General features: G+C 49.9%; 5 protein-coding genes across 5 annotated transcripts; 2 read left to right on the top strand and 3 right to left on the bottom strand.

Moving 5' to 3' along the window:
* Positions 1-1,707: 1,707 nt before the first annotated feature.
* On the top strand, positions 1,708-1,893 carry N7506_009609 (uncharacterized protein; the record flags this gene model as incomplete). Its single annotated transcript, XM_056958902.1, has 1 exon — positions 1,708-1,893. One exon carries the CDS (start codon positions 1,708-1,710, stop codon positions 1,891-1,893), a length of 186 nt encoding a protein of 61 aa, XP_056808292.1.
* A 1,253-nt stretch (positions 1,894-3,146) lies between these two features.
* N7506_009608 (uncharacterized protein) lies at positions 3,147-6,740 on the top strand (the record flags this gene model as incomplete). Its single annotated transcript, XM_056958901.1, has 1 exon — positions 3,147-6,740. The coding sequence occupies one exon, from the start codon at positions 3,147-3,149 to the stop codon at positions 6,738-6,740; it is 3,594 nt and encodes a 1,197-aa protein (XP_056808291.1).
* A 2,130-nt stretch (positions 6,741-8,870) lies between these two features.
* On the bottom strand, positions 8,871-13,296 carry N7506_009607 (ABC transporter ATP-binding protein; the record flags this gene model as incomplete). The annotated part of the gene is made up of 10 exons (XM_056958900.1): positions 8,871-8,897; positions 8,954-9,920; positions 9,980-10,509; positions 10,569-10,741; positions 10,804-11,380; positions 11,454-12,662; positions 12,719-12,773; positions 12,828-12,943; positions 12,997-13,077; positions 13,141-13,296. The coding sequence occupies 10 exons, from the start codon at positions 13,294-13,296 to the stop codon at positions 8,871-8,873; spliced, it is 3,891 nt and encodes a 1,296-aa protein (XP_056808290.1).
* A 1,322-nt stretch (positions 13,297-14,618) lies between these two features.
* Positions 14,619-15,574, bottom strand: N7506_009606 (uncharacterized protein; the record flags this gene model as incomplete). Its single annotated transcript, XM_056958899.1, has 3 exons — positions 14,619-14,986; positions 15,037-15,181; positions 15,239-15,574. The coding sequence occupies 3 exons, from the start codon at positions 15,572-15,574 to the stop codon at positions 14,619-14,621; spliced, it is 849 nt and encodes a 282-aa protein (XP_056808289.1).
* Positions 15,575-16,946: 1,372 nt separating this feature from the next.
* On the bottom strand, positions 16,947-20,536 carry N7506_009605 (DUF3433 domain-containing protein; the record flags this gene model as incomplete). The annotated part of the gene is made up of 2 exons (XM_056958898.1): positions 16,947-17,689; positions 17,743-20,536. 2 exons carry the CDS (start codon positions 20,534-20,536, stop codon positions 16,947-16,949), a joined length of 3,537 nt encoding a protein of 1,178 aa, XP_056808288.1.
* Between the last annotated feature and the right edge of the window lie 867 nt (positions 20,537-21,403).

The following is a 21,403-nucleotide window of genomic DNA, read 5'->3' as shown; positions in this document are numbered from 1 at the left end:
CTTTCTCTGTCTGAGCCGCTGTCAATTGTCAGTCTTGGTGTGGTAATGTGAGATGGATCGGGACTTGAGCGAGCATGCAGCCTTGACTTTGATATTGGATATTGACTTTGTTAATGTCACTTTATATGATTCTATCATTCGGATTCTCAGTATATAGCCCGGAAGGTTTGCTCAGGTGTTCCCAGTTCACTCTTGCGTCGGATTGTGTAGGTATATCTGGACCGAGCCTGAGAGCACGTAGCATCCGACATTCGGCCCCGACGGGTGAAATTAAGCATGTCGTCATCTTTCGACCTATCTCATTTTGTTTATAGACCGCGACATGCACATATCTGGCGACCAAGCAATCTACTCGCTGCCCAACATAATCTAAAGCTTGTATGAAAATCATTACTCCGTGTCTGGTCCTTAACTAGAGCGGACTGTTGAAAAAAAATGCATTGTTCTAGAACGCATGGCCCCGGTGTGAGATAAATTAATTCAGTCAAAAAAACACACACACAAGAAAGAAACAAGACCAAAAAATTGAACAAATCGAAAACAAGAATGAAGCGACTAGAAAACCTTGTATGATTAACGGATCGCACAAATCTCACGATAGACTCAAAACAACCCCACCAGAGCCACCGTCGTGAACAATTCTGAAAAAACTTAAACCGCCTCACCTTTCAACAGCAAGAACCCAAGATCCGCGGAACGCCCAACGGCTCTTCGCGAGTTCCATTGCTGAAACACCGGTCTGATAGCGGAATCCACTTGTCGGAGGGCATCGTGACTGGGGCAGCCCCCGGTCTCAGCAACCCCTCATTTTAACGAGTGGGTTGGGATTGAGAGAGGGCTCCAATGAGTGTTCTTGTTTTGTTCAAGGTTCATTTCGCTCGTCGCGTTCGGTTTTTTGTTTTTTTCTCGTGTTCCAAGGTTGGGATCGAGGCCCCGGCTCCGGTTTGATCGATCGGATCGTCGAGGTGCGTTGGATCGGATTTTCGTGAGTGGAAGTCTATCTTGTATTATTTAAGGAGTATGGAGTACGGATTACGGAGTAGGGAGAAGGGAGTATGAGAGCAGGTGTTTGGAGAGTGGAGGTTGGAGGTAAGCTGCAGGATCAGTAGACTATAGTACAGTGGCAGTCTCGCATGAGGTCTAAGGGGAATACGAAGAGGACTTTGGGCGCGGAGATTAGACTCTCATGTTTAGGACCCCGACACTGCCACTTTATGCCGGACACTGTGAGGCCTGGGTATATCGGCAATATCGTGGATTACTGTATATGGAGTACAGAGTAGGGCTTATTGGAGACACATGACATCAAGTCAATATCAACATCACAATATCAATATGTTATATTGGACACTTGTGCTCCGTACTCCATACGAGATGACATCAATTCAACATGAAGGTCCAGAACTTCTCAATAAAGGTTTTAAGATTAAAATCCCAACGAGAACTAGTCAGGGGCACTAGCGACACCAAGAAGTCACTAAGCTGTTTACATTTTAGTAGCTTCCCGACGGAGCAGCTCCTCCGGGAAACTTCAAGAGCCCCAACGGCTGTCACACTAAACGTCGATATCCAGATGTGATCGCAAAATGTTGACCTCAATCTCCGAATATTCCAGATGACCTCATGGTCTGCCCAGGTGGACAATTGCACTCGGAACATTCCCACAAAGGGTGATCTTGAATCCTCAGGCCCCGGGAGTGGATTAAGATGCCGGTCTCCATTCTCGCCTATCCCATGGTTCAGCGCCCTGCTATGGATCCACGTCAAAAGAACCAGACCCATGCCAAAAAGAACCATCCCAAAATTTGTGCTGGCAGCCTCAGCTCCGTTCCACTGCGTCACACCATTGTCCTGCACGATGCAGGAGGTGCTGCGGACTCGGACAATTGTTGATAGGCGAGCCTTGGCCCGATTTCTGATATTATTATGGAGTATTTTTTTTTTATTTTCTAAAAAAGAATTGGCCATTTCAATCTAACCCAACAATTTCATTTATTGTGAGGACGGCGTGCAGATTGTGATCGGGACGGATCTGTAGATTGGATACATATGCCGTAAGGAGGTCAATAGTACAGCACATAGCCCACTTCGGTACTTGCTCCGGACACCTACATGTCCATGCTTCTGACATCAGAAGGGAACCGAGGTCGTCTAAGCGTGAACGAAGAGAAAATCTCTGTTCCGGAAGTAATCGAGCGACGATCCTGTTTCCCGTGTCCAGGCCCTCGGAACTCTTAGTGTCTAAAGGATTGGCGAGACAGCGAGAGCGAAAGTGCGAATATTGCAGGATTGACTCTGAAATTTAGGCTTTGATTTCAGCTCCGCAGTGTGGCGTTCAGCCCCAGGTTCTGGGAGGCGAGAGGAGAGACATGAGGCGAGATTGAGGGGCGAAAAGGCGATGTGATGGCTGTGAGTTTTATCATCATTGAAGCAAGGAGATGGGGTAATACGATACTGGTAATATATGGATTTTGCAGGTGAGTTCGGGTGAGTTAGGGCTTTTAGTTAGGGGTAAATTAAGCTCGTACCATACCATACCAGATATTCCCATGGGTCCATTGCCCGAGAATGAAACAAAAATAAACAAGTCAAGTATGTCGAAGTATGAGCTTGACTCTGAAATTGCTTATATTTGGTAAAAAAAGGTACTCCATATACTCCGTAGAAGAGTAAGATTAAATCAAGTTTGAAGGTACTTACAATCTTGATCGAACGGTGGACACCAAAAGACGATCCTTTTTTTTTTTTTTCTTTGGTAATCCAATTTAGTAGAGTATGTAATGGAGAGAGCTCTGGATCCATTCCAAATTCCATTCGACTTTGGCTACATTCTTCACGTCACTGTCCTTCTCTCCTATTCCTCTCTCTCTCTTGATATTCCCTATTATTACTTTCATTTGTGATCTATCACTCCGGAATCCTACTCCGTACTCGGGACTTCGTCAGGGGACATTCACTTTCTCTCTGGTCATGCCGCTCTCTGAATACTCTGGATAAGGACATCCAGTGAGTGTCTAACTCGCAATCGCATCTTGTCCGAATCACACGAACTGACCGACAAGTTACCACCGTCACTCGCTTAACCACCGTTGCACGCTCCACGCCTACTTTCCTTATCCGCCCCCAACCCACCCCCCACAGCACCCATGATGAACCGATTCCGCAAGAATAAGAAGGCCAAGGAGCCAGATAATGCCGAAGATGCATCTACATTCACTTTAAAGCCCAAGAAGAAGGAGGAGAGCCCCGAACCAGCACCCGCTCTCGATTTCGACCTCTCCGCTGCACTCCCCTCCTCAGATAACTTCCGCACCAGTCTGTTGATGCCCAAATTATCGGCTCGATTTAGTATGTTAAAGGAACAGGACGACCCATTATCATTGATGGGAAAGGCCAGCGATGATAGTGTCCTGTTCCCCAAGCGAGCCTCGCGACTCAACCTTTTCGGACACAACCCGGCCATGCTGGCGGACATTGAGGAAACCTCCTCCAATGATGGCAGCAGACCTTCCTTTGGACTCGGCCGAACAGATTCATTTGCCTCCGGCGGAGAGGGTTACGGTACCGACGACGATCGATCCCAGGGAGGAAGCATAATGAGTCGCGCGCGCCGAGTGGAGGGTAATAATTTGTTTGGAGGTCGCCAGAAGATTTACAAGATTCCCGTCAGACCCGGTGATGGATCACCCGATACAGAGTCCGGTCGCCGAGGAATGGGAAAGGCCGTTTATGAACATGATATCAATATGTCGGCCTTCCAGCGATTGCGCCTGAAGGAGAAGGAAGAGAGGGCAGAAGCCGCCGCCAGAGAATCGGGATATGCAGCTTCGACAGCTTCATCTAATATTAGCAAGGGCACTTATTCGTCCGGCACGTCGGGTCCTCCGACAACGAGCAGCCTATCAACTGCGCCCACTTCGGTGGATGACTCTCCCTTGCATACATCCCAAGGGGCTGCGAATGGTTATCCGTTCCCAGAGACTCAACCTGAAGCGCATCGCCCAGGATCTGCCATGTCTGGTCCGCGCAATGGCTCAATTCGCAGCCGCCGTCTCTATGGACAAGGATTGACTCAATCTGCCCAGAACCAGCAATCCTCGACCTTGCATCGCTTGGAGAGTTTGAGCCGCCAACGCGCCGGCACTCCAGACCTTCCCTCCTTGAACCGAAACTACTCCCGGAGCGCGACCAACTTGCGTGACCGTCTGCAAAAACTTGCCATCGTTGAGCCGGCCTCAACAGCAGGTCCCACCAGTCCTCCTTCGTCCGCTACGTCGCCAAAGCCCCGTGTGTCCGGCGAGTCTGCATTCAGAGACCGTCTCTCCCCTACTGCAGCTACCTTCGGAGCTACGCCCCCTCTGAGCCCGCCTACTAGTGAGAACGATGAGGTGAACTCTTTGTTGGCAGCATCGATCCACCCAGAAGACCACGGCAAGGCGACCGCCATGGGCCTATTCAACCGACCCGCAACCGGATTCGATGAGCAAGCGTTCTCTCGACGCCAACTCGAGATGCACCAGGGCAGAGAGACCCCTCCGCCCCGTCGTTCATCTCCCCCGCGTCGACCTCTTCCAACAGAGCCCGCGGTTCGTGCTAGAGGACTCTCAAAGTCGAGCTATCGCTCCCGGGCAGAGTCCGCGTCATCTCACTACAGCAGCGATGCCCACCGTGGCGGCAACCGTTCTCGCGCCTCCAGTATTGAGGCTTCTCCCTTCAGACCTGGAGTGACCAGCTTCTATGCTGCCTCAACCAACAGTGAGTCTGGCGATGAGGGAGAACAGCGCGAATTCTCGTCTGCCACATCGCTGGCTACCGAAAAGGGCCAATCGCTTCACAACCATGGAGTAGCATCAAACAAGCCCTCCACTCCGTCCAAGGAGCAGCTCGAGCCGTTGCCGGAGGTGAGATACTCGGATCTCGGTGATCTGAAGCCCATCGACGAGAACGAGCTTGATCTCGCTTCTTCGCATGCCATCCCTGATGATACGCCCAAGAGACCCGACTCTCCAACTCTGAACCTTGACCAGGGCCTCGGTGGTATGGGCGGACTGGTTCGATCCCACCTGCGTCAGCAGAGTGACAAGTCTTCCATATTTTCTCCCCCATTCCCTCGTCTTCCACAGCACAAGGATGCGCCCATCCCCACCATTGAGACCGACTCGCGATCACACTCAAACTTCAACCCATCCGAGGCACAGTTCCGTGAAGAAGTCAGGCCGGCTTCGTCTCATCGCCCCGGCACTTCCAGCTCGCACGCTCCTTCGGGACATTCTGCAGAGCGTTCTCGATCAAGTGAAGATTCGTCTGCTCCGGGGACCATTGCCGACAATGGTTCCATCTCTAACGGCTCGTCGTGGAGGGAGGAGCTTGAGAACCACCATCGCCGCCAAGGCAGCACTGAGACTCAGCGGGAGCGCGAGGAGTTCGCCATCGAGTTGGCTGAAAGACGTCGTAAAGTGCAGGAAAAGCTGCGCAGTGTTGCCGAGAGCGAGAGTCGCTCTGGTAGCCCAACTCCTGGTAGATCTACTCCTGACTTCCTTCGGACCGGCAATGCATTCGCTATGCTGAAGCAAAAGTCTACTAAGCTAGCCGCCGCGAAGCAAGACCACAGGAAGATCTTTGGCTATGGAGCTGACAACTCGTCTACCCCTGCCCTCCCTTCGGACGACTCATGGCGCGAGGAAGAGCGCCCCTCTTTCGGATTTGGTCGGCACTCAAACTCGAGCTCTCCCCATGTTGGATCTGAGCGCTCTCTGAGATCCCGTATGCCGTCTCTGAGCCGGAACAACAGCCACGAAGACTCCCGCGAATCCAGCCGCAGCCGTACCAGCTCACCCTTCCGATCTCAAAGAGATCGCGCTGGATCTGATGCATCTGGTCGCTCCAAGAGTCGAACCAGACTTCGCGAGCGTGATGATCTTCAAACCGTGGACGAAGGTTCCGTCTCTGCGCATGGCAGGTTTGTTCTCGAGGGCTCGGAGCCACCAATGCCAATCTCGCGCCCTGGCTCTACTCGCCCCTCGGCTGAGATCGAGCCTTTGAACTTCGACCGTGCTCCTTCGACCTCCTCGGGCAGACACCGTAGCACCAGCCGATCCGGAACTCCGAGCTTCCATTACGAACGACCATACCAGTTCTCGCAGTCCAACACACCTTCCATCATCGGTGCTTCTCCACGGCCACCCCCAGCTGCTCCAGCCTACGTCGCCAACGCCACTCCTCCTCTGAACGACGCAGCTCCGGACGCCTCGTCCACATCTCTCGTTTCAGTCGCCAGCAACGCTTCGACAATCCCTCAGCGTGGCCCAGGATCTGGCTCCCTTCTCAAGCGACCCGTGAACAAGAAACAGATCTCCGAGCCGACTTTCGTCTCATCAACCTCCAACGTCCCTCTCGTCGGCCTCCCACCCGGAACCAACCAATCATCCGGTTCCGCGCCCCCTCTTCCGCCTATGAACCCCCGCCGTCGTCGCGGAACCGCTACTCAAACCATCTTGAGCGCGTTCAAGCACGAAAGACCTGATTCCCGTGCCGCATCCCCCGTGCCTCAGATGCCCGACGATCAACCAATCTACCCGGGCGAGGACTCACGTCCTCAATCCCGTAACCGTCTTCGCAAAATGTCAAGCGAAGGCGCTAGCCTGCACGCGCGGGCGCGTCAGGAATCCATGAATACCGCCCAGCCGGCTATTCCTCACTACCCGCCTCCTTCCATCCCTGCCGATGGGGGCATGTTCTAATCCACACACTTTCGTTCCTACTCCACCCTCTTTGGCCTATATTGGCGCTTCGGCTTTCATCTCACTCTCCTATCTTCTCACATCCATCCCTTTCTGGGCATTCCATTTTCTGTTCTATCTGTGCTTTTACTACTGTTGACGACTAGATACCACTCGGTGCATTTGAGCGTCTTCCATCCTTCTATCATTTTGTTCTTTTTGTCTGTGTTCAATAATCAAGTCTTCGATACTGTTTGTTGTACTTTATCCCAAAATTCACTCGATACATAATCAATCTTGAAGCCCTGCCCGGCCAGTGAAAACGTTTCTTCCTAAATTCTGTAATCAGATCTCAATTGTTCCTATAACTCCGTCTCACCAGCAGCAACCCAAAAGCAGAATACATCCACCAACATATAAACAAAATACGATACCGTAGTGACCCAAAAAGTAACAGCACCATCCCAAGCAAAAGGACCACCTTGAACAATTGTCCGCTGCTCTCAATAATGACTCTCCCCACAATGACTGAAGCAAGACCAAAACCTCAAACTTTTCCAAAGGCAGAGGAAGAGAAAACGATAATGATGCATTCAGATCCGCCAAAGTTCATGTGTGAAGAGAGAGAGAGAGAGCTGAGGAGTTATGGTGTGGAGAGATGGAACCCAAAGAAGAAGTATGTGACCTCCACTCTCTAGACCTCTTCAATGAGACTCTTCCCAACGTTTCCGATGCTGTTTATTTCATATTCTATTCATTGCTAATTGCTTCTTATTTCTATTCTTTTGCTTGCATTTGACCACCTTGCAGTTCCTTTTTAGGTCTAGAATCTCTTGAATCACCTGGTCAATCATCGTCTACAAGATGCTCGTGGGTTTGTCCATCTTTTCCTCCAGGAAGTCCGATCTCATACGTACAACGAACTCTTTTCGCACCGCGGTAAACTAATGATGAATTATTCCATTGCTGCCAGATCTCTCTTGGTGTTCGGAATAGCACACCAAATCGATGTCATGCATTTCCCAAAAGTGCGGCAAGTTCAGTCCCAGTCATGAAACATCTCGATCCAACGTACGGAGTACCGTCGAACACAAAGATGTGAAACAGGTTCGAAGCAAGTTCCAGGCGTGAGATTCTTGCAATCGAATGACCGCATTTGACCATGTCAGCTCTCTCTCTCTCTCTCTCTTCTTCTCTCCGGTTGGTCTTTTTGCTTCAACAGCCAGATTCCACTCTTTTGAAGAGATTTAGGCTTCTCCGTAGGTCAGCCTGTTATCAGATACCCCGGGCATTATGATCTTCATGCAAAATTGATGGTTGATATCTCCATGGAAGTTCCTTATGATTTCAACCGCGGTGTTCGCGGTGTTCGCGGTGGAGATGTACTGCCGATGTCCCGCGACTAGAGCACTGCGCATGCCGCGTACGCCGCGTGATAAGCGCTCGGTTCATTGCTTGTCATTCGAGGTGCCTAGAAGATATGGTACTAGTATCTGTGAGTTTTCATCCACATATGCTTATGAGCTGGGCTTTATATGAGAGAAAAGTTTCGAGAAATGATCAATTGATCTACAAAATCAACTTCCAAGGTTGTTCATGCATTTGCCGAAATCACCGCGTCCGCCGAGACCACTGCTTATATCGTGTCAAAGCATCAAAGCACTGCGCATGCCGCGCTGGGGCGGTCCACGCTTCGGGGCGTTCATGCCGAGCATAATCCCTTAGTTGGGAGCAAATTTAGTATCTCATCGGGTGATTTTGTATAGCTCCTTTGAGTATCTGACTAGAGAATCGCTGTGTCTAATGCTAGACTGGTCTCCATGCCCATGTGAATCTACACACGCTGGCTATCAGCATCCTGACTGGAGCTATTATTGCGTACCCGCTAGGCAAAATACGACAGGTCAACAGGAAGTATCTTCTTTGTTTGACTAAGTACTCGGGCATGTCAAACTGGACGCCCTTTCCTTTGTGTGCGTTCGTGAAGTTTCTTCTCTTTGGGTCCCGAGGACTACAACTGGCAGCGATTGCGCGCGGCAGATGCCTGGAAAGGCAACATGGGAGAATTTCGATAGATTAGGAGAGTCTTTTAATTTATACAGAGTCACAGAGTGGAGTATTGATATGCCGTTACAATTCCGAGGAAGGGGACTACCGATCCAGGGCTTGGGCTTGACACTACGCAAATTAGCAATCCTGCCATATTGAGATACACGAACATTTTCGACACTTACCATCTGCCAGTAGGGTCCCTTGTTGCGTAGCAATTCATGATGTGAACCTTTCTCAAGAATCTTCGATCCTCGACCTCTGGCACCCTCGCCGAAGACGAAAATTACATCTGCTTTTTGAATTGTCGCCAGACGATGCGCCACGGCGATGATAGTCATATTTTTCTTGCCTGCCAGGCGCTCCATGGCTTCCTGGACAAGCTTTTCAGAATGGGAATCTAGACTGGAAGTAGCCTCGTCCAGCAGGAGAAGAAGTGGTTTCCGGATCAGCGCTCGAGCAATGCACAGTCGCTGCTTTTGGCCTCCGCTGAGGGAAGTCTGAGCATTGACGCCAAGTTCAGTTAGGTACCCATCTGGGAGAGATGTTATAAAGTCGTGGATTTCAGCGTCCTTGCATGCCTGGATCATGCGTTCCTCTGTCTGTGCATCTTCTTTGTCTTCGATTCCGAGGAGCAAGTTATCGCGGATGCTGCCTTCGAATAACTTTGGCTCCTGTGCTACCAGTGATAATGCCTTTCTGTAGGAGGACTTTTGGATGGATGATATGTCTCTTCCGCCAAATAGAATACTGCCGCTGGTAGGGTCGTAGAACCGTTCTAGGAGGGAGATCACTGTGGACTTACCACAGCCGGAGGGGCCAACGAAGGCGACAAATTGACCACTTTCGATAGAAATATCGAGGTTCGCGAAAGTGGTAATGTTGCGGGATTCGTAGCCAAACGAGACACCCCGCAACTCGACCGAGGGGCGAAGGTCTTTGGGCATCGGCTCGGCAACGGGACTCTCAAGCTGGCCTTCAGAGGGCTCTCGGGCAGCGAACAAACGGTTTGCGGAGGCTTTTGCTTGCGCGACATTGGGTCCAAAGGAGAGAAATTGGCCAGCGGCTTGGCCGCCCTGGATAATGGCAATGTATACGACAAAGAATGCTACCGGGTCGTACTCGCGAGAGGCTAGCAGTCGTCCGCCATACCTGTTGAAATACCATTAGCAAGAGTACGAATGTTAGCCCATCATCAATAGCCGACTTACCAGAAGGTCAGGGCCATAGCACAAAGCTCAACACTGTCGGAAAATGCGAAGATCAAAGTTGCATACCACGATTTGCGGAAAGCTTTGTTTCTCTGCTCTTTCAACAAACCTGAATATCGATCGATAATGGTCTTCTCCATGGTGAGAGCTGACACTGTGCGGAATGCCCTGATTGCTTCGGTCGCAAATTTGGAGCTATCTGCGTAAACTTCCGCGTTCATCGACTCGAAATGCGTTTCATATCGGAGTCGCATGAACGCCGCAAAAAGTATGAAGGGCATCGCTCCGAAAAACGTAACTGCTGCTAGCTTCCAGCCAAATGAAAATGAGATGGCCACACATCCAATCACATTGAAGATTGAAATAAGTGGAAACACTCCCATCGGGCCGAGCAGGTCCTGGATCTGTTTGGGGTCTATAGAAAGTCGTGATATCAATGAACCCGAAGAATTTTCCTCGCGATCGTAGAAGGAAACTGGCTTCTTCAAAGTATTGGCAAAGTAGTCCTTGCGGTAGCTGGATCCGACATGCTAGATGTTTATCATTAGCTTCGCGTTTGCATGGTGGCGGAAGATGTTGTCCGACGAACCATGGACATTGTGTTGGCAGATGTCCCCAGCAAGAAGTAGAAGGTAGACATCGCAATAGCAAGGACGAAGAACATCAAAGCCCAGAAATTAGCCTTATCTACCAACTTCTGACCTGTAAACTGGAAAACCTGTATCAACTGGGCAAACAGCCAACTTTGCAGTGCGTATCCAGCTTCGGGGTCGCATTAGTTTTTAATTCAATGAGCCTTTCCCAGCCCGGTAAAGAGAACTCACATCCAGCCCCAATCGCAGACACAATAGTCAACACGTAAAGGATCCAATGACTGCGGTGCTCATAGAAGACACGGCCCAAGCTGCGTAGCAACCCCTTGGACTTGGTCTTCTTTATAGTCCGTGGTGTTTCCTCATCTTCTTCTTCCCCATCCACTGGGTAATCGTGCGGTTGGATTTCTTCTTTTTGGGAGATGAGTAATTCTTCTGAGCCTTTGTCAAAATCATCATCCAGGGGCTCCAGTTGTTGAGCATTGACCAAGCTGTGGTAGACAGCACCGCGGTCCATCAACTCTTGGTGAGATCCTTGTTCCACACATGCTCCATCTTTCATGACAACGATATTGTCCGCTCGACGGACTGTCGATAAACGATGAGCGATCATGATCGTGGTGCGGTCTTTGGAGACCCGATCTAATGCAGCCTGTACAATCTTTTCACCGCGCACGTCGATTGAGCTAGTCGCTTCGTCCAGTACTAGTATGGGAGGTTGGCCAACAATGCTCCGGGCGATGGCGAGTCTCTGCCGCTGGCCGCCACTCAGGGTAATTCCACCTTCGCCGACCATTGTAGAGTAACGCTGTGTGCAACATGGTTAGTATCAACTCAAAATATGCGCTGGGAACTGTAGTAAGCAAGGGAATATGTCATACATCTGGCAGTCGTTCGATAAACTCGTCTGCATATGCTTCTCTGCAAGCTGTGGAGACCATCTCCAGCTTCGTATCCTCAGACTCATTCTCCCATTTAGACCCTATCAGTCCGTAGGAAATATTTTTGTAGATGGTGTCGTTGAAGAGAAACGGCTCTTGTTGGACCAAGCCCACCTGAGACCGCCACCATCTCACGTCCAAGTCGTTGATATTGTGACCATCCACGAGTATTCTTCCACTGTTCATTTCGTTGCTGTCTTCAGATTGGGCCTCAATCCGATACCATCTTTCAATCAACGCGACTATTGTACTTTTGCCAGAGCCCGATGGCCCCACGAGTGCCGTTGTCTTGCCTCGTGGGAAGCACGCACTGAATCCTTTTAGAACTTGAGTGTCCGATCGAGTGGGATATGCGAATGAGATATTCTCGAAGACTATGTCCGCTTGGCTGGTAACATCGGGGTGGCGCAGGCCATCCAGTGGGGCTGGTTCCGAATCAATCACGCCGAAGAATGCCCCCGAGGCACTGATAGCTTTCGAGATTGCCATCAGGGGGGAAGCAATACCCCCCATGACCGTGACTACTAGTAACACTGAGAAGAAGACCGTGATCACGGTGTTGACATTAGCAATGTGTCCCTCCCGGTAAAGTTTGAGACCGAACCAGAATGCCAGTGCAAAGCTGACATACATGGCGAAGAAAAGAGTCGCAAGATGCGTTCCGGTCACCAGCGACATCCGCAATCCGCGTCTGCGGGCTTCCTCGATCCAATGTGAATGTTTTTTGATGAGTGATCCTTCCGCGCCGAGGGATAAAACCGCACGGATTGAGCCGAATGCATCTGCAGCGATGGAAGCATGCTTGTTATCGGCTTCGTCGACATATTGCTGGCCTTTAACGAGTAAAGGAACTGTCAAGCAGAAGCATATTACGACGAAGAGAATGGCCGAGCTCACAACGAGTGTCAATGCCCAAGAGTATCGGAATGCGATCGCGTATGCCGCAACTAGCAGTGCGAGGGACTGGAAGAGAATGGCAAGACGGTCGGAAACACTTTGCTGGATCGTGTTCGACTGCGCTGTGATGGCATTACTCACGGTGCCTACCGAGATCTGATCTAATTTACTGATGGGCATCGAGAATAGCGACTGGGTGTATTCAAGTCGTAGGGCTGCTGAGGCGTAGAGACTGATTATTCGGAAGCAGATCTTAGGACGTGTGAGCCTTTCGGACCGAAGATCTCATACTAGGGTTGCGAGCTTACCATGGCGATGTAGGTAAGTACAAACTTGCCGATAAACAAGTATACGATGTACAAACTGCAGGATGCTTAGCAGGAGAAGTTGGCGGAGAGTACATATATCAAGCCTGACCTGCTTTTGTTGATCGATGACCGGAAAGTGTGCTCGTTTACCGCTGTGTCTGGCAGAGAATACGAGTTGAAGTCCCCAACGATCTTACCGAAGATGATGTTCATGAGAGGAAGAGCCTGGATGGGTTAGAGGTCGGCTAGGCCCAATAGATCCATTTCGATTCACGTACAATCCCCGATCCCATGGCGCATATCATTCCGATGACCATGGCAAACACGCCTCCATTTCTCGCGCCATACGAGAGGATTCTCTAAGTAGCATGTCAGTAATGTTGAAGCCCGCAATGGTAGATGGCAAATTATGAGCGACTTACCAAGTAGGTGGTCAGTGATGCCGTTTTGATGGGTTCTTGCGTCTCCTTGTCTATAGAGATGCTGGTGTCATTGGTTTCATCGGGCGGATGGTCAAGCCGACCCTCTTTGGAAGAGGGGGTCTCTTTCATTTCGTCCGGAGAAGCTGAGGAGGTCATATTGGTATAACTTAATCAGGTTACCAGAGACACATCTTGAGCTCGAGCTTTGCAAGAAAGGTGAAGAATTGTGAGGTGGAAGAAACGCGGGTGGACTAGGCAGAATAGATGTCAGACGGGGTGAGTCAAGTCTGGTGATTGGTCCACTTGGGAAAACGACGATCTGAGAGCCACAATTGTAGGTAGACATGGAATAGCGAAGATGAATGGAAATGAATACGACCTCGAGCTTTGTTGGGTTAAGATCGGACCGCCGCAACGCTCCACTTCGTGTACCCGTCCTTTTGCCCCTTTTGGTATCGGATGTAACGGGCTATACTTCTTGGGTTTCCCCTTTTTCAACAGAATCAGCATCTCAAGGTTAGGCAGCTATACGATGCGGATTCACGGCCATGCAAATTCTCCAAGATTCCTTACGGAGTTGTGGTGAACTCCGTATGATGATCTGTGTTGTTTCTGATTGGCCGGTTCGTATACTCGTATAGTCAGTTGAATAACCAGAACTTATGCACAAACCGGTCCCCATTTCTTTAGTTATAATGGACATGATATAGGATGCATGATTAAAGTCAGTACGCCGCATGGCGCCATAATTCCACGAAGCTAATCCAAACAGAAACGGTCTCGCCATCGCGTTCAACGGTCGGCGGAATACTCTGTACTTTCTTTCCGGCTATCCACGATCAGGATAGGGGCTGCATTCAAAGGTATCGCCCGAGCTGTGCTTAAGGTTTATGTGACCGGTATAAAACCTGATCATCGCCTGTAGTATCATAACTGCGAGCAAGAAGATACACTTGTAGAAAATGTTGCCACCTATGGAGTAATATAAGACCCACTCGGTTTTCCCAAAGTAGCAATATGCGGCGCTCGCAAATCAACATGGAGCAAACGAGATGATCATACCCACAGCTGCGCTGATGCCAATTGAGAATCATATTTGGTTTGTACAACACCTAGGCACTAGATATAGCTACCAATCTCACGGAGTAAAGTGTGTGTTCTTATCAGCGGCCGGGTTTCGTGTCAACCCCCGTGGATGGTTCATAGACATTCAAAATAAAGGTTGCAGGGGTATCCATCATTTGACTTGCACAGGCCTAAAAATCTGGAAATAGCAACTTTCATTGAGCACAAACAGATACTTTAGTGTAGATATATATGGGAATTAATAACTTCCGTCTGTCCAAGGCGAGTAGACCAATTAAATAACGCTCCTGACATTTATGCTGCGAAAGAGTGTCTCACTTTCCGTGCACCATTTTGTTCACTAGATTGAAAATATTTAGTCAAGGCTATAACCAAAGCAGGAGAGCTCCCACTCATGGGAATACTGACATCGAGCGAGATCCGACGGCGCCGTTGGTTGGAGTCGGCGATGTACTTGAAGCAGTCGCACTTGCTGTACTCCCTGAGGTAGTGCCGTTCTTGTACTGTCCAACAACAAATTGGACCACCTCTTTTCCATATCTCTGGATATACTGGAGGTGAGCATTAACATCAAAGAATGGACCCACGTCGCAGAATGGGTCGCCGGCATCACAGTATGCCCGAATGCGATTTCCTAGTGCGTTGCAAGCACTGGTGTCGTAGCGGTAGAATACGCCGTTGCCAGTGTTATTCCATGTACCGTGGTTGTAGGAAGCCTCGCTTCTCTGCGTTGTATCTCCAAACAGCACGACTGAGACCACTGCGCTATATCAGCAGATGTTGACGACAAACCGATCCTTTGCCACTTACCGTTCTTGGTAATTTCTTTGGAAAGAGGCTGGGACAAGGCCAAGAGCTCCTTAAATGTGGCAGCATCATAAGTCGCGTCCGCGCTCTGTTCCACACCCCAGACTGGGGGCATTCCGCAGAAATTATTGCTAGTTATTTGAGCACCCTGTTCGACACATGAGCATCATTCTCCGCTGCAACAGAGCATCATGACGGGATCTACCTGGGAATAACCAAACCATGCCATCTTCGAGTCCGGGCATGCTTTCGCATACTCTGTGATGGTCTTCCTGACCAACCTGGTGCCATTGCTCACCGATGTGGTGTAAGTAGGGTCTTCGAGAGTGGCAGGGTACAGTATTGGTTGGATATCAGACCCATCGATCTGATCTGCGATAAGATCCACTACGGCTTTCGTGATGCCGGGTCCCATCTCTTCCCCTGTTCCGCGAGAAACGAACATTTTTAACCCCTTGGCGCATTTCACAGTCGAATCATCGGCAGACACAGCTGCCGCGCCGATCATTCCGGTCACAGCCATGCGAAATAAGCCCCGCATTTTTGAATCGGTATGTTTGAGGAATGATGGAGCTTTAAAGAAATGATAATGAAGGCAAGATATGTCGACACCAAGAAGTTGTACACGAGTGTGGGAGCTTCTTTTATTCTCTGCTGGTCGTTGCCCAGGTGGGGGGGCTGTTCGCACTGCGAGTGCTGCGCTTCGTGTATGCTACCTCATCTTGCGAAGCCAAGCCTGATGCCTGTTCCAGCGCCGGGCCCACAAATTGCCGAAAACAGGGCCACGATGCGCTGTTTTCATCGTGCAGTGTACAGTAGTGCTGATAATGGCCCAACAGCCTATCATCTGCTGTACATGACATCAGAATATCTCAACGCCAAGAGATTGCCAGGGCGGGGATTCCCCCAGCTCCATGTCCTCCTCGATACATCAGCCCAGCACGCAGTGGGATGCGCCCGATTCTCGAAATAGATGTGCCAAGGAGAAGCTTTTGGCGGCTCAGAGGTAGCCTGACGGCTACACCGAGAGAAATGCCTCATGCGCAGCCCATTTTCTTGCTTGGCGGGAGCGGCAGACATAATCGAAAATAGTTCACTACCACCTGGGCAGTCTCAGAAATATCTTTCAAGTGCCAGTTGCCAGGAGCTACTGACCGCTGCAACCCACGTGCCCAGATGCATTTCTGTGTACTTCGAGGCCTCGGATCCCGCATTGTGCGGGGGTTCTTTAATGTGGCCATGCTCGCCCCCTTGCATGATCCAATGATCAACATCCTCGTGCGCAAGAAATCCGCATGAACGGTATCGCTCTGGAAGTTGAACAGTAATCACTGGAGACAGACGCGGCTTGCCGCCTGGAGATCATCGGATCTTGGGTAAAGACCACACGCCGCCTAAATTATTGAGAGAGTAGACATGTTCAATGATGAGGTGTATTGTGAGACCATGAGAGGAGTTGAGAGAGAGAGGAAGAAAGAGAGAGAGAAAGAGCTCTCGGTCTAGCTCCGCTATCTACCCGTGGGGCCTGACAAACATGGCACCCACGGGCTCCGGCACCCCTTTGCCTGCACGCCTTCATCTTTGTGAAGCAGGAGTTTATGATAACAAGCCTCAGTGAAAAAGACGATGATAGTTGGCTATATACACGACTAGTTATACATTGGCTTAATCTCATATTTCGATTGGTAAAGGAAGGGAGCTATCATCAACCTTGGAACTTCGAGACCTCTTGTTGAGTGTCTTTTGAACTTGTCTTTCTGGCTCTCTCCTTCCAACTAATTGTCAAGTCATCATGATTGGTCGAGTAAAGGAAGTCTTGGCTAAGCCGTGAACAGAGAATCAGGGATTGGGAATTCATTCTGTACATGAAGATGTGATTAATCTATGCACTCTAATACCATAATTTACATAATTTACACTGCACTTCTCAGCTCATCCAACTCGATCCCCGAGTTGTGGTGACGATCATCATAATCAAGCCCCCACTGATCTCCTGTCTCGCCAGCAAACTCTCCAAGTCGGTAACGGCGATCTTGATCAATGAGGAATGCATGACGTTCTTTCTCTGCCATATCATATGCATCACCACAGTCAGCCGCAAAGGAGCTTCCCATGACCAAAGGCATGAGAGATCCAATAGAACGAGGAACACGCAGCCCTTTGAACCGTTTAAAGCGTACAATGAAGACCACGACCAGCGCAGATGTGTCAATGCACACAAGACAAATGATAATCACAATCAGGACTTTGGATGGGGTCAGTCCCCAAAGAGATTCGGTCGCGGTTGCGAGGACCGGTACGACCTCCTTCGAGCCAACGTGCTCAAGGTATCTGTCTCGCCACAGGGCTAAGTGCGCACTGAAGACTTGACTGTAGACGACTCTTGCCACATATATCAAGCGGTCGGATTGGATGTCAGTGCTGTTTGGATAATATGAGTCGTACATCGAAGACGTCAATAACCCGGACCAATTATGTCGTTGCATCAAGGATGAATTGTGAGATGGGAGAGTTCGTGAGAAGTTCGTCAATCCTTGGTTGAATAGACCAAGACTATGCGAAGCGTTCTGGAAAAGCTCCCCTTTGTGATAGAGCTTCCAGTGATGGGCTTGTAAGACTGGATCATTCCGTGCGAGTCGAATTGGGCGTTGAAATCCTGTATCAAAATTTTTGGCTTGCACTGCAAAGCCATCCGACCTGCGGACCCACTTTCTGAGACGTTGTTCTGGTTCCAGGAAGCGAAGATGAAAAGGTTTGATGCCTGACAGGCATCTGTCCCGTTGGGTGCGAGGAATTGAACAGAGGGTTTCGTGAATTTGGCGCCGTGGTGGTTGTTGAGGTTTTCAGGTGCAATATTTACAGTGCAGTTGGAGGCTCCTGTAGTTTCGGAGATTCTGTATATCAGCCCCCGCGTTGCGTCAGAGCTGGATTCGGGAGAGATGGTGCGGCATGTGAGATCTGTGCCGATGCCCCTGGTTTGAGCAGTGAAAATAGCCCAGTAATCTTCGTCGTCGTCGTCTTCGTCATCAGTCTCGTCTTCATCTCCAGTATCTGCGGTGTCTGGATCAACGTCTGGATCTAGGCCATCGGGATTTTTGACCGCAAATGGAACGAAGAAATACTCAGGAGAGGCCCAGGGTAAGAAGGAAACATTATTCATCAATCGACTAGCCGCCATGATGGATTCACCAACCCCAGTCTCGTTGGGCTGCCTCTCGAAGACAGAAGGATTGTATTCACGAAGCACCGAGGAAGTTGATGATTTGTAAATCTGCACTTGCGGCTCAAACACACCACCACTGAGCACTCGTAATACAAGATCTGCCAGACATACCACAGAGATTCCAAACAAGAGAGCTGGTTTCCGGCGGCGCGTTCGAGTCAGTGCCATATATGGTGTTCTGAAACCGCGATTCGCGATGACGGACTCCTTTGCTGTGGCCATTCCTTCTTGAAGTCGGATCCAAGGTTCCATTGCACTCAGGTTTCGGTAGATTGAAGTAATGAAAGAGCCGATGATAGACGCAATCGCGGTTGGGGCGTAATTCAAGAACATCATTGATAGGGTTGCTGCCGCAGTGGCGTAGTCCTCAATATTCTTCAGTCGGAGGTACGACAGGCAAATACCAAACGCAGCCAACGTCCCCATTAGCAGAACACACTCAGTCAGGAACCAAGGAAAGACCAAAAAGTGCGGAGCTGGATCCCGCCGGCCTTTCTTGATAATTGGGGGAGCTAGCTGATCGGTGCACGGCTGTGTGCGATCGACTATGCAAAGCTTCAATTCTCCGGAGACGTCCACCCATTCGACCCACTTCCCTTTCGACCACTGGCGAAGCTGGCGCGTGGTTGCTTGGCGAAAATTGGCATGCGAGAATAGAAGCTTAGTGGAAGGAGCGAAGAGTCGTGAAATAAGAGCGCACTGAGCAGCGATCGACCCAGGGTCCCATTGCAAAAAGTTGCGTCGACGGTGACATATAGATGCTAGCATACCAAGAAGAACGAGACAAACGAGCAGGATCGCTTCTGTAAATATCGCCGCGTTGGAGGTGACCGTTAAGATCACCACATAAGTGGATAATGTGGCATTGACGGGTGTTGGGGTGGAACCGGGGCTGAAGAGCTTGTTGATGACAATAATGAAGTTTTTGTTCCAGGAGGATTGCATTTCGTCGATGAAAGCCCCAGAGGTAATTGGCTTCTGGTTGCTGGCAATATAAAAATCGGCATCTGTGCGTGACGAAGAGTTGGGTGACACTTCGCTCTGTGATAAGGTATGTTGGGAGGAAAGGACATCATGCAAGCCTTGCACATAGAAATTAGCTGGATCAAGAGGGTTGATACTCTCAGGTTCGGTTTGTATATCTGAGATAGAGGCGTTGTTGTTGAGAGTAACGGCCGCTTGAGCTTGATGATATACTGGGGCGCAACCAAGTACAGTCATGTTTGGTTGGGTCAGGTTCCCGTCGATGAATCGCATGTCCAACATCACCCCAAAGAGTTCGAAGGAGTCGCATCCGTCGCCTGGGATGAAGGATGAAGTGGCATTCGTTCCGTTATGAAAAGGTGCCCAGTGACGTGCATGGACATTTTGCTCATTTCGTCCCGAGGTGATTTCGAGGTCAAGTCCGATTTGACATTGGGTCTGGTTGTCTGCGCCACCAGGAAGCTCAAAATTCCGCATCTTCCATAGCCAAGCCTGCTGGTTGTTTTCACTGGAGGAGTTCATTGGGGACAGTGTGCCGCTGAGCGTCCCTGTCAGAGACTTGGTGACACAAGTTAAATTCGACCAATATGTCGTTTGATTGAGGGTCAACAACGAGTTCTCAGTCTCCTCGCCGACCGGAATTGAAACGGGGGCTGCGGCGTATGTCGACGGGCGAGAAAGGAACATACTTCCAAGGTCAGAGCGACCCAAGACTCCATGGTGCGAAAGGCCAGAATTGAACCAAGCCATTTGAGTGTCCAGGTCAACTATTGATGGCCACGTGTTGACTACTCTGTTTTCTTGTAGAAGAGTTTCATCCAACGTGATGATACCAGATACCAAAGTAGGAAGAAACATGCGAAATATCAGAGATACAGAGGCGACACACAGCACAATCCAGTGCCGATTTCGAGCCGCGATCATAGACGCGGTCAATCCATTGCTGCAATAGTTGGCGAACAGCACTCTTGCCGGTGTCGGGTTTGGCTTCGCCAATTGAAAGTAGATCTCCAAGCGGAAAACATCCTGAGCGCAGATGTCCAGAAGAACGATAGCGAGTAGAGCGATAACCAATGGCAAATAGGTATAAACCTGCCAGGTCGACCCTGGCAGATCTTCAACCTCTTTCCAATAGATGAGGAAGCCTCTCCTCTGGGAATACTGACGTAGTATCTCGACTACCGCCAGCATAAACAGCAGGAGGCTCGCCAAGGAGAATAAATAGGTCTTCCGGAGTGAAGCGGGAAGCCAACCCTTGGATGGCCCCTTTTTGTCTTCTTGCACCTCGGATTCCATCCTGGCGGATGGCCCGGTGGGCAAGCAAAGGGCACTCAACCTGTGGGAAATATCAAAGCTGCCCTCGTGTCAGCCTCCCACGTGGCTTGGTGAGTCTTTCCGGACTTACCGATGGACCGGTTTGCCATTGAACCCATGTTGTCAAGCCATAACCGGACTCTTGTCGCAAGGGAAACAGCAGTCGTACTCGTATGCAACCTGTGTGAGAGTACAGATTGAATCTGTGTAAGATTTAGCTCAGGGGGGCCTGAAAGATCCAGACAAGGTTTTTCGGACGCGTCAATGGTCGAATAGGGTTCGCCGATGCTAAATAAGAAAAGGACCCAGTGGGCGACGATCATTGGTCTATCCCCGGCTATATCTCAAACCAGACCAATAAGGTGCTCGGCCGGAAAGAGGTCGAAGGCGAAGTGGGTCGTCACGATGCCCGTTTGTTGGGCGTACAGTACTAGATTCCTTGGCAGTCTCACCTTCTTTGCAGGCGATTCGTGCGGAGTATTCCTAAGTCTGCAGATTGTACTCCGTACAGTACGATGGAGTAGAAGCTTTTATTTTAGTTTGCTTTGGATTTTTGAAAAGTAAAATTCCAGCTCTATTCTTAATAGCTGTGACCTCGACCTCTACTTAACGCTGAATTTTTTTCTCACTACTGCAGCAGCTTGTTGGATCATTTGTATCCCAGACGCCTTAACAGGGTTTTCTCGGCTGCAATCGGATTTTGAAATGAATATGAAGTTTCGGAATGTCATCGTGAAGCAAGTAAAGCACGGTGCCAAGGTTCCAGGCTTCGTTAACAAGATGACTCAACGCCAAGACAGTCTAACGATTTCTCTAACGTGCAGCAGGTCGAACTCTGTTACTCCGTGC

The sequence above is a fragment of the Penicillium brevicompactum genome (assembly GCF_028827555.1).
Source record: "Penicillium brevicompactum strain IBT 35665 chromosome Unknown utg000006l_segment0_segment0, whole genome shotgun sequence".
Lineage (NCBI taxonomy): Eukaryota > Fungi > Ascomycota > Eurotiomycetes > Eurotiales > Aspergillaceae > Penicillium > Penicillium brevicompactum.
This window is presented reverse-complemented; position numbering and strand designations above follow the sequence as displayed.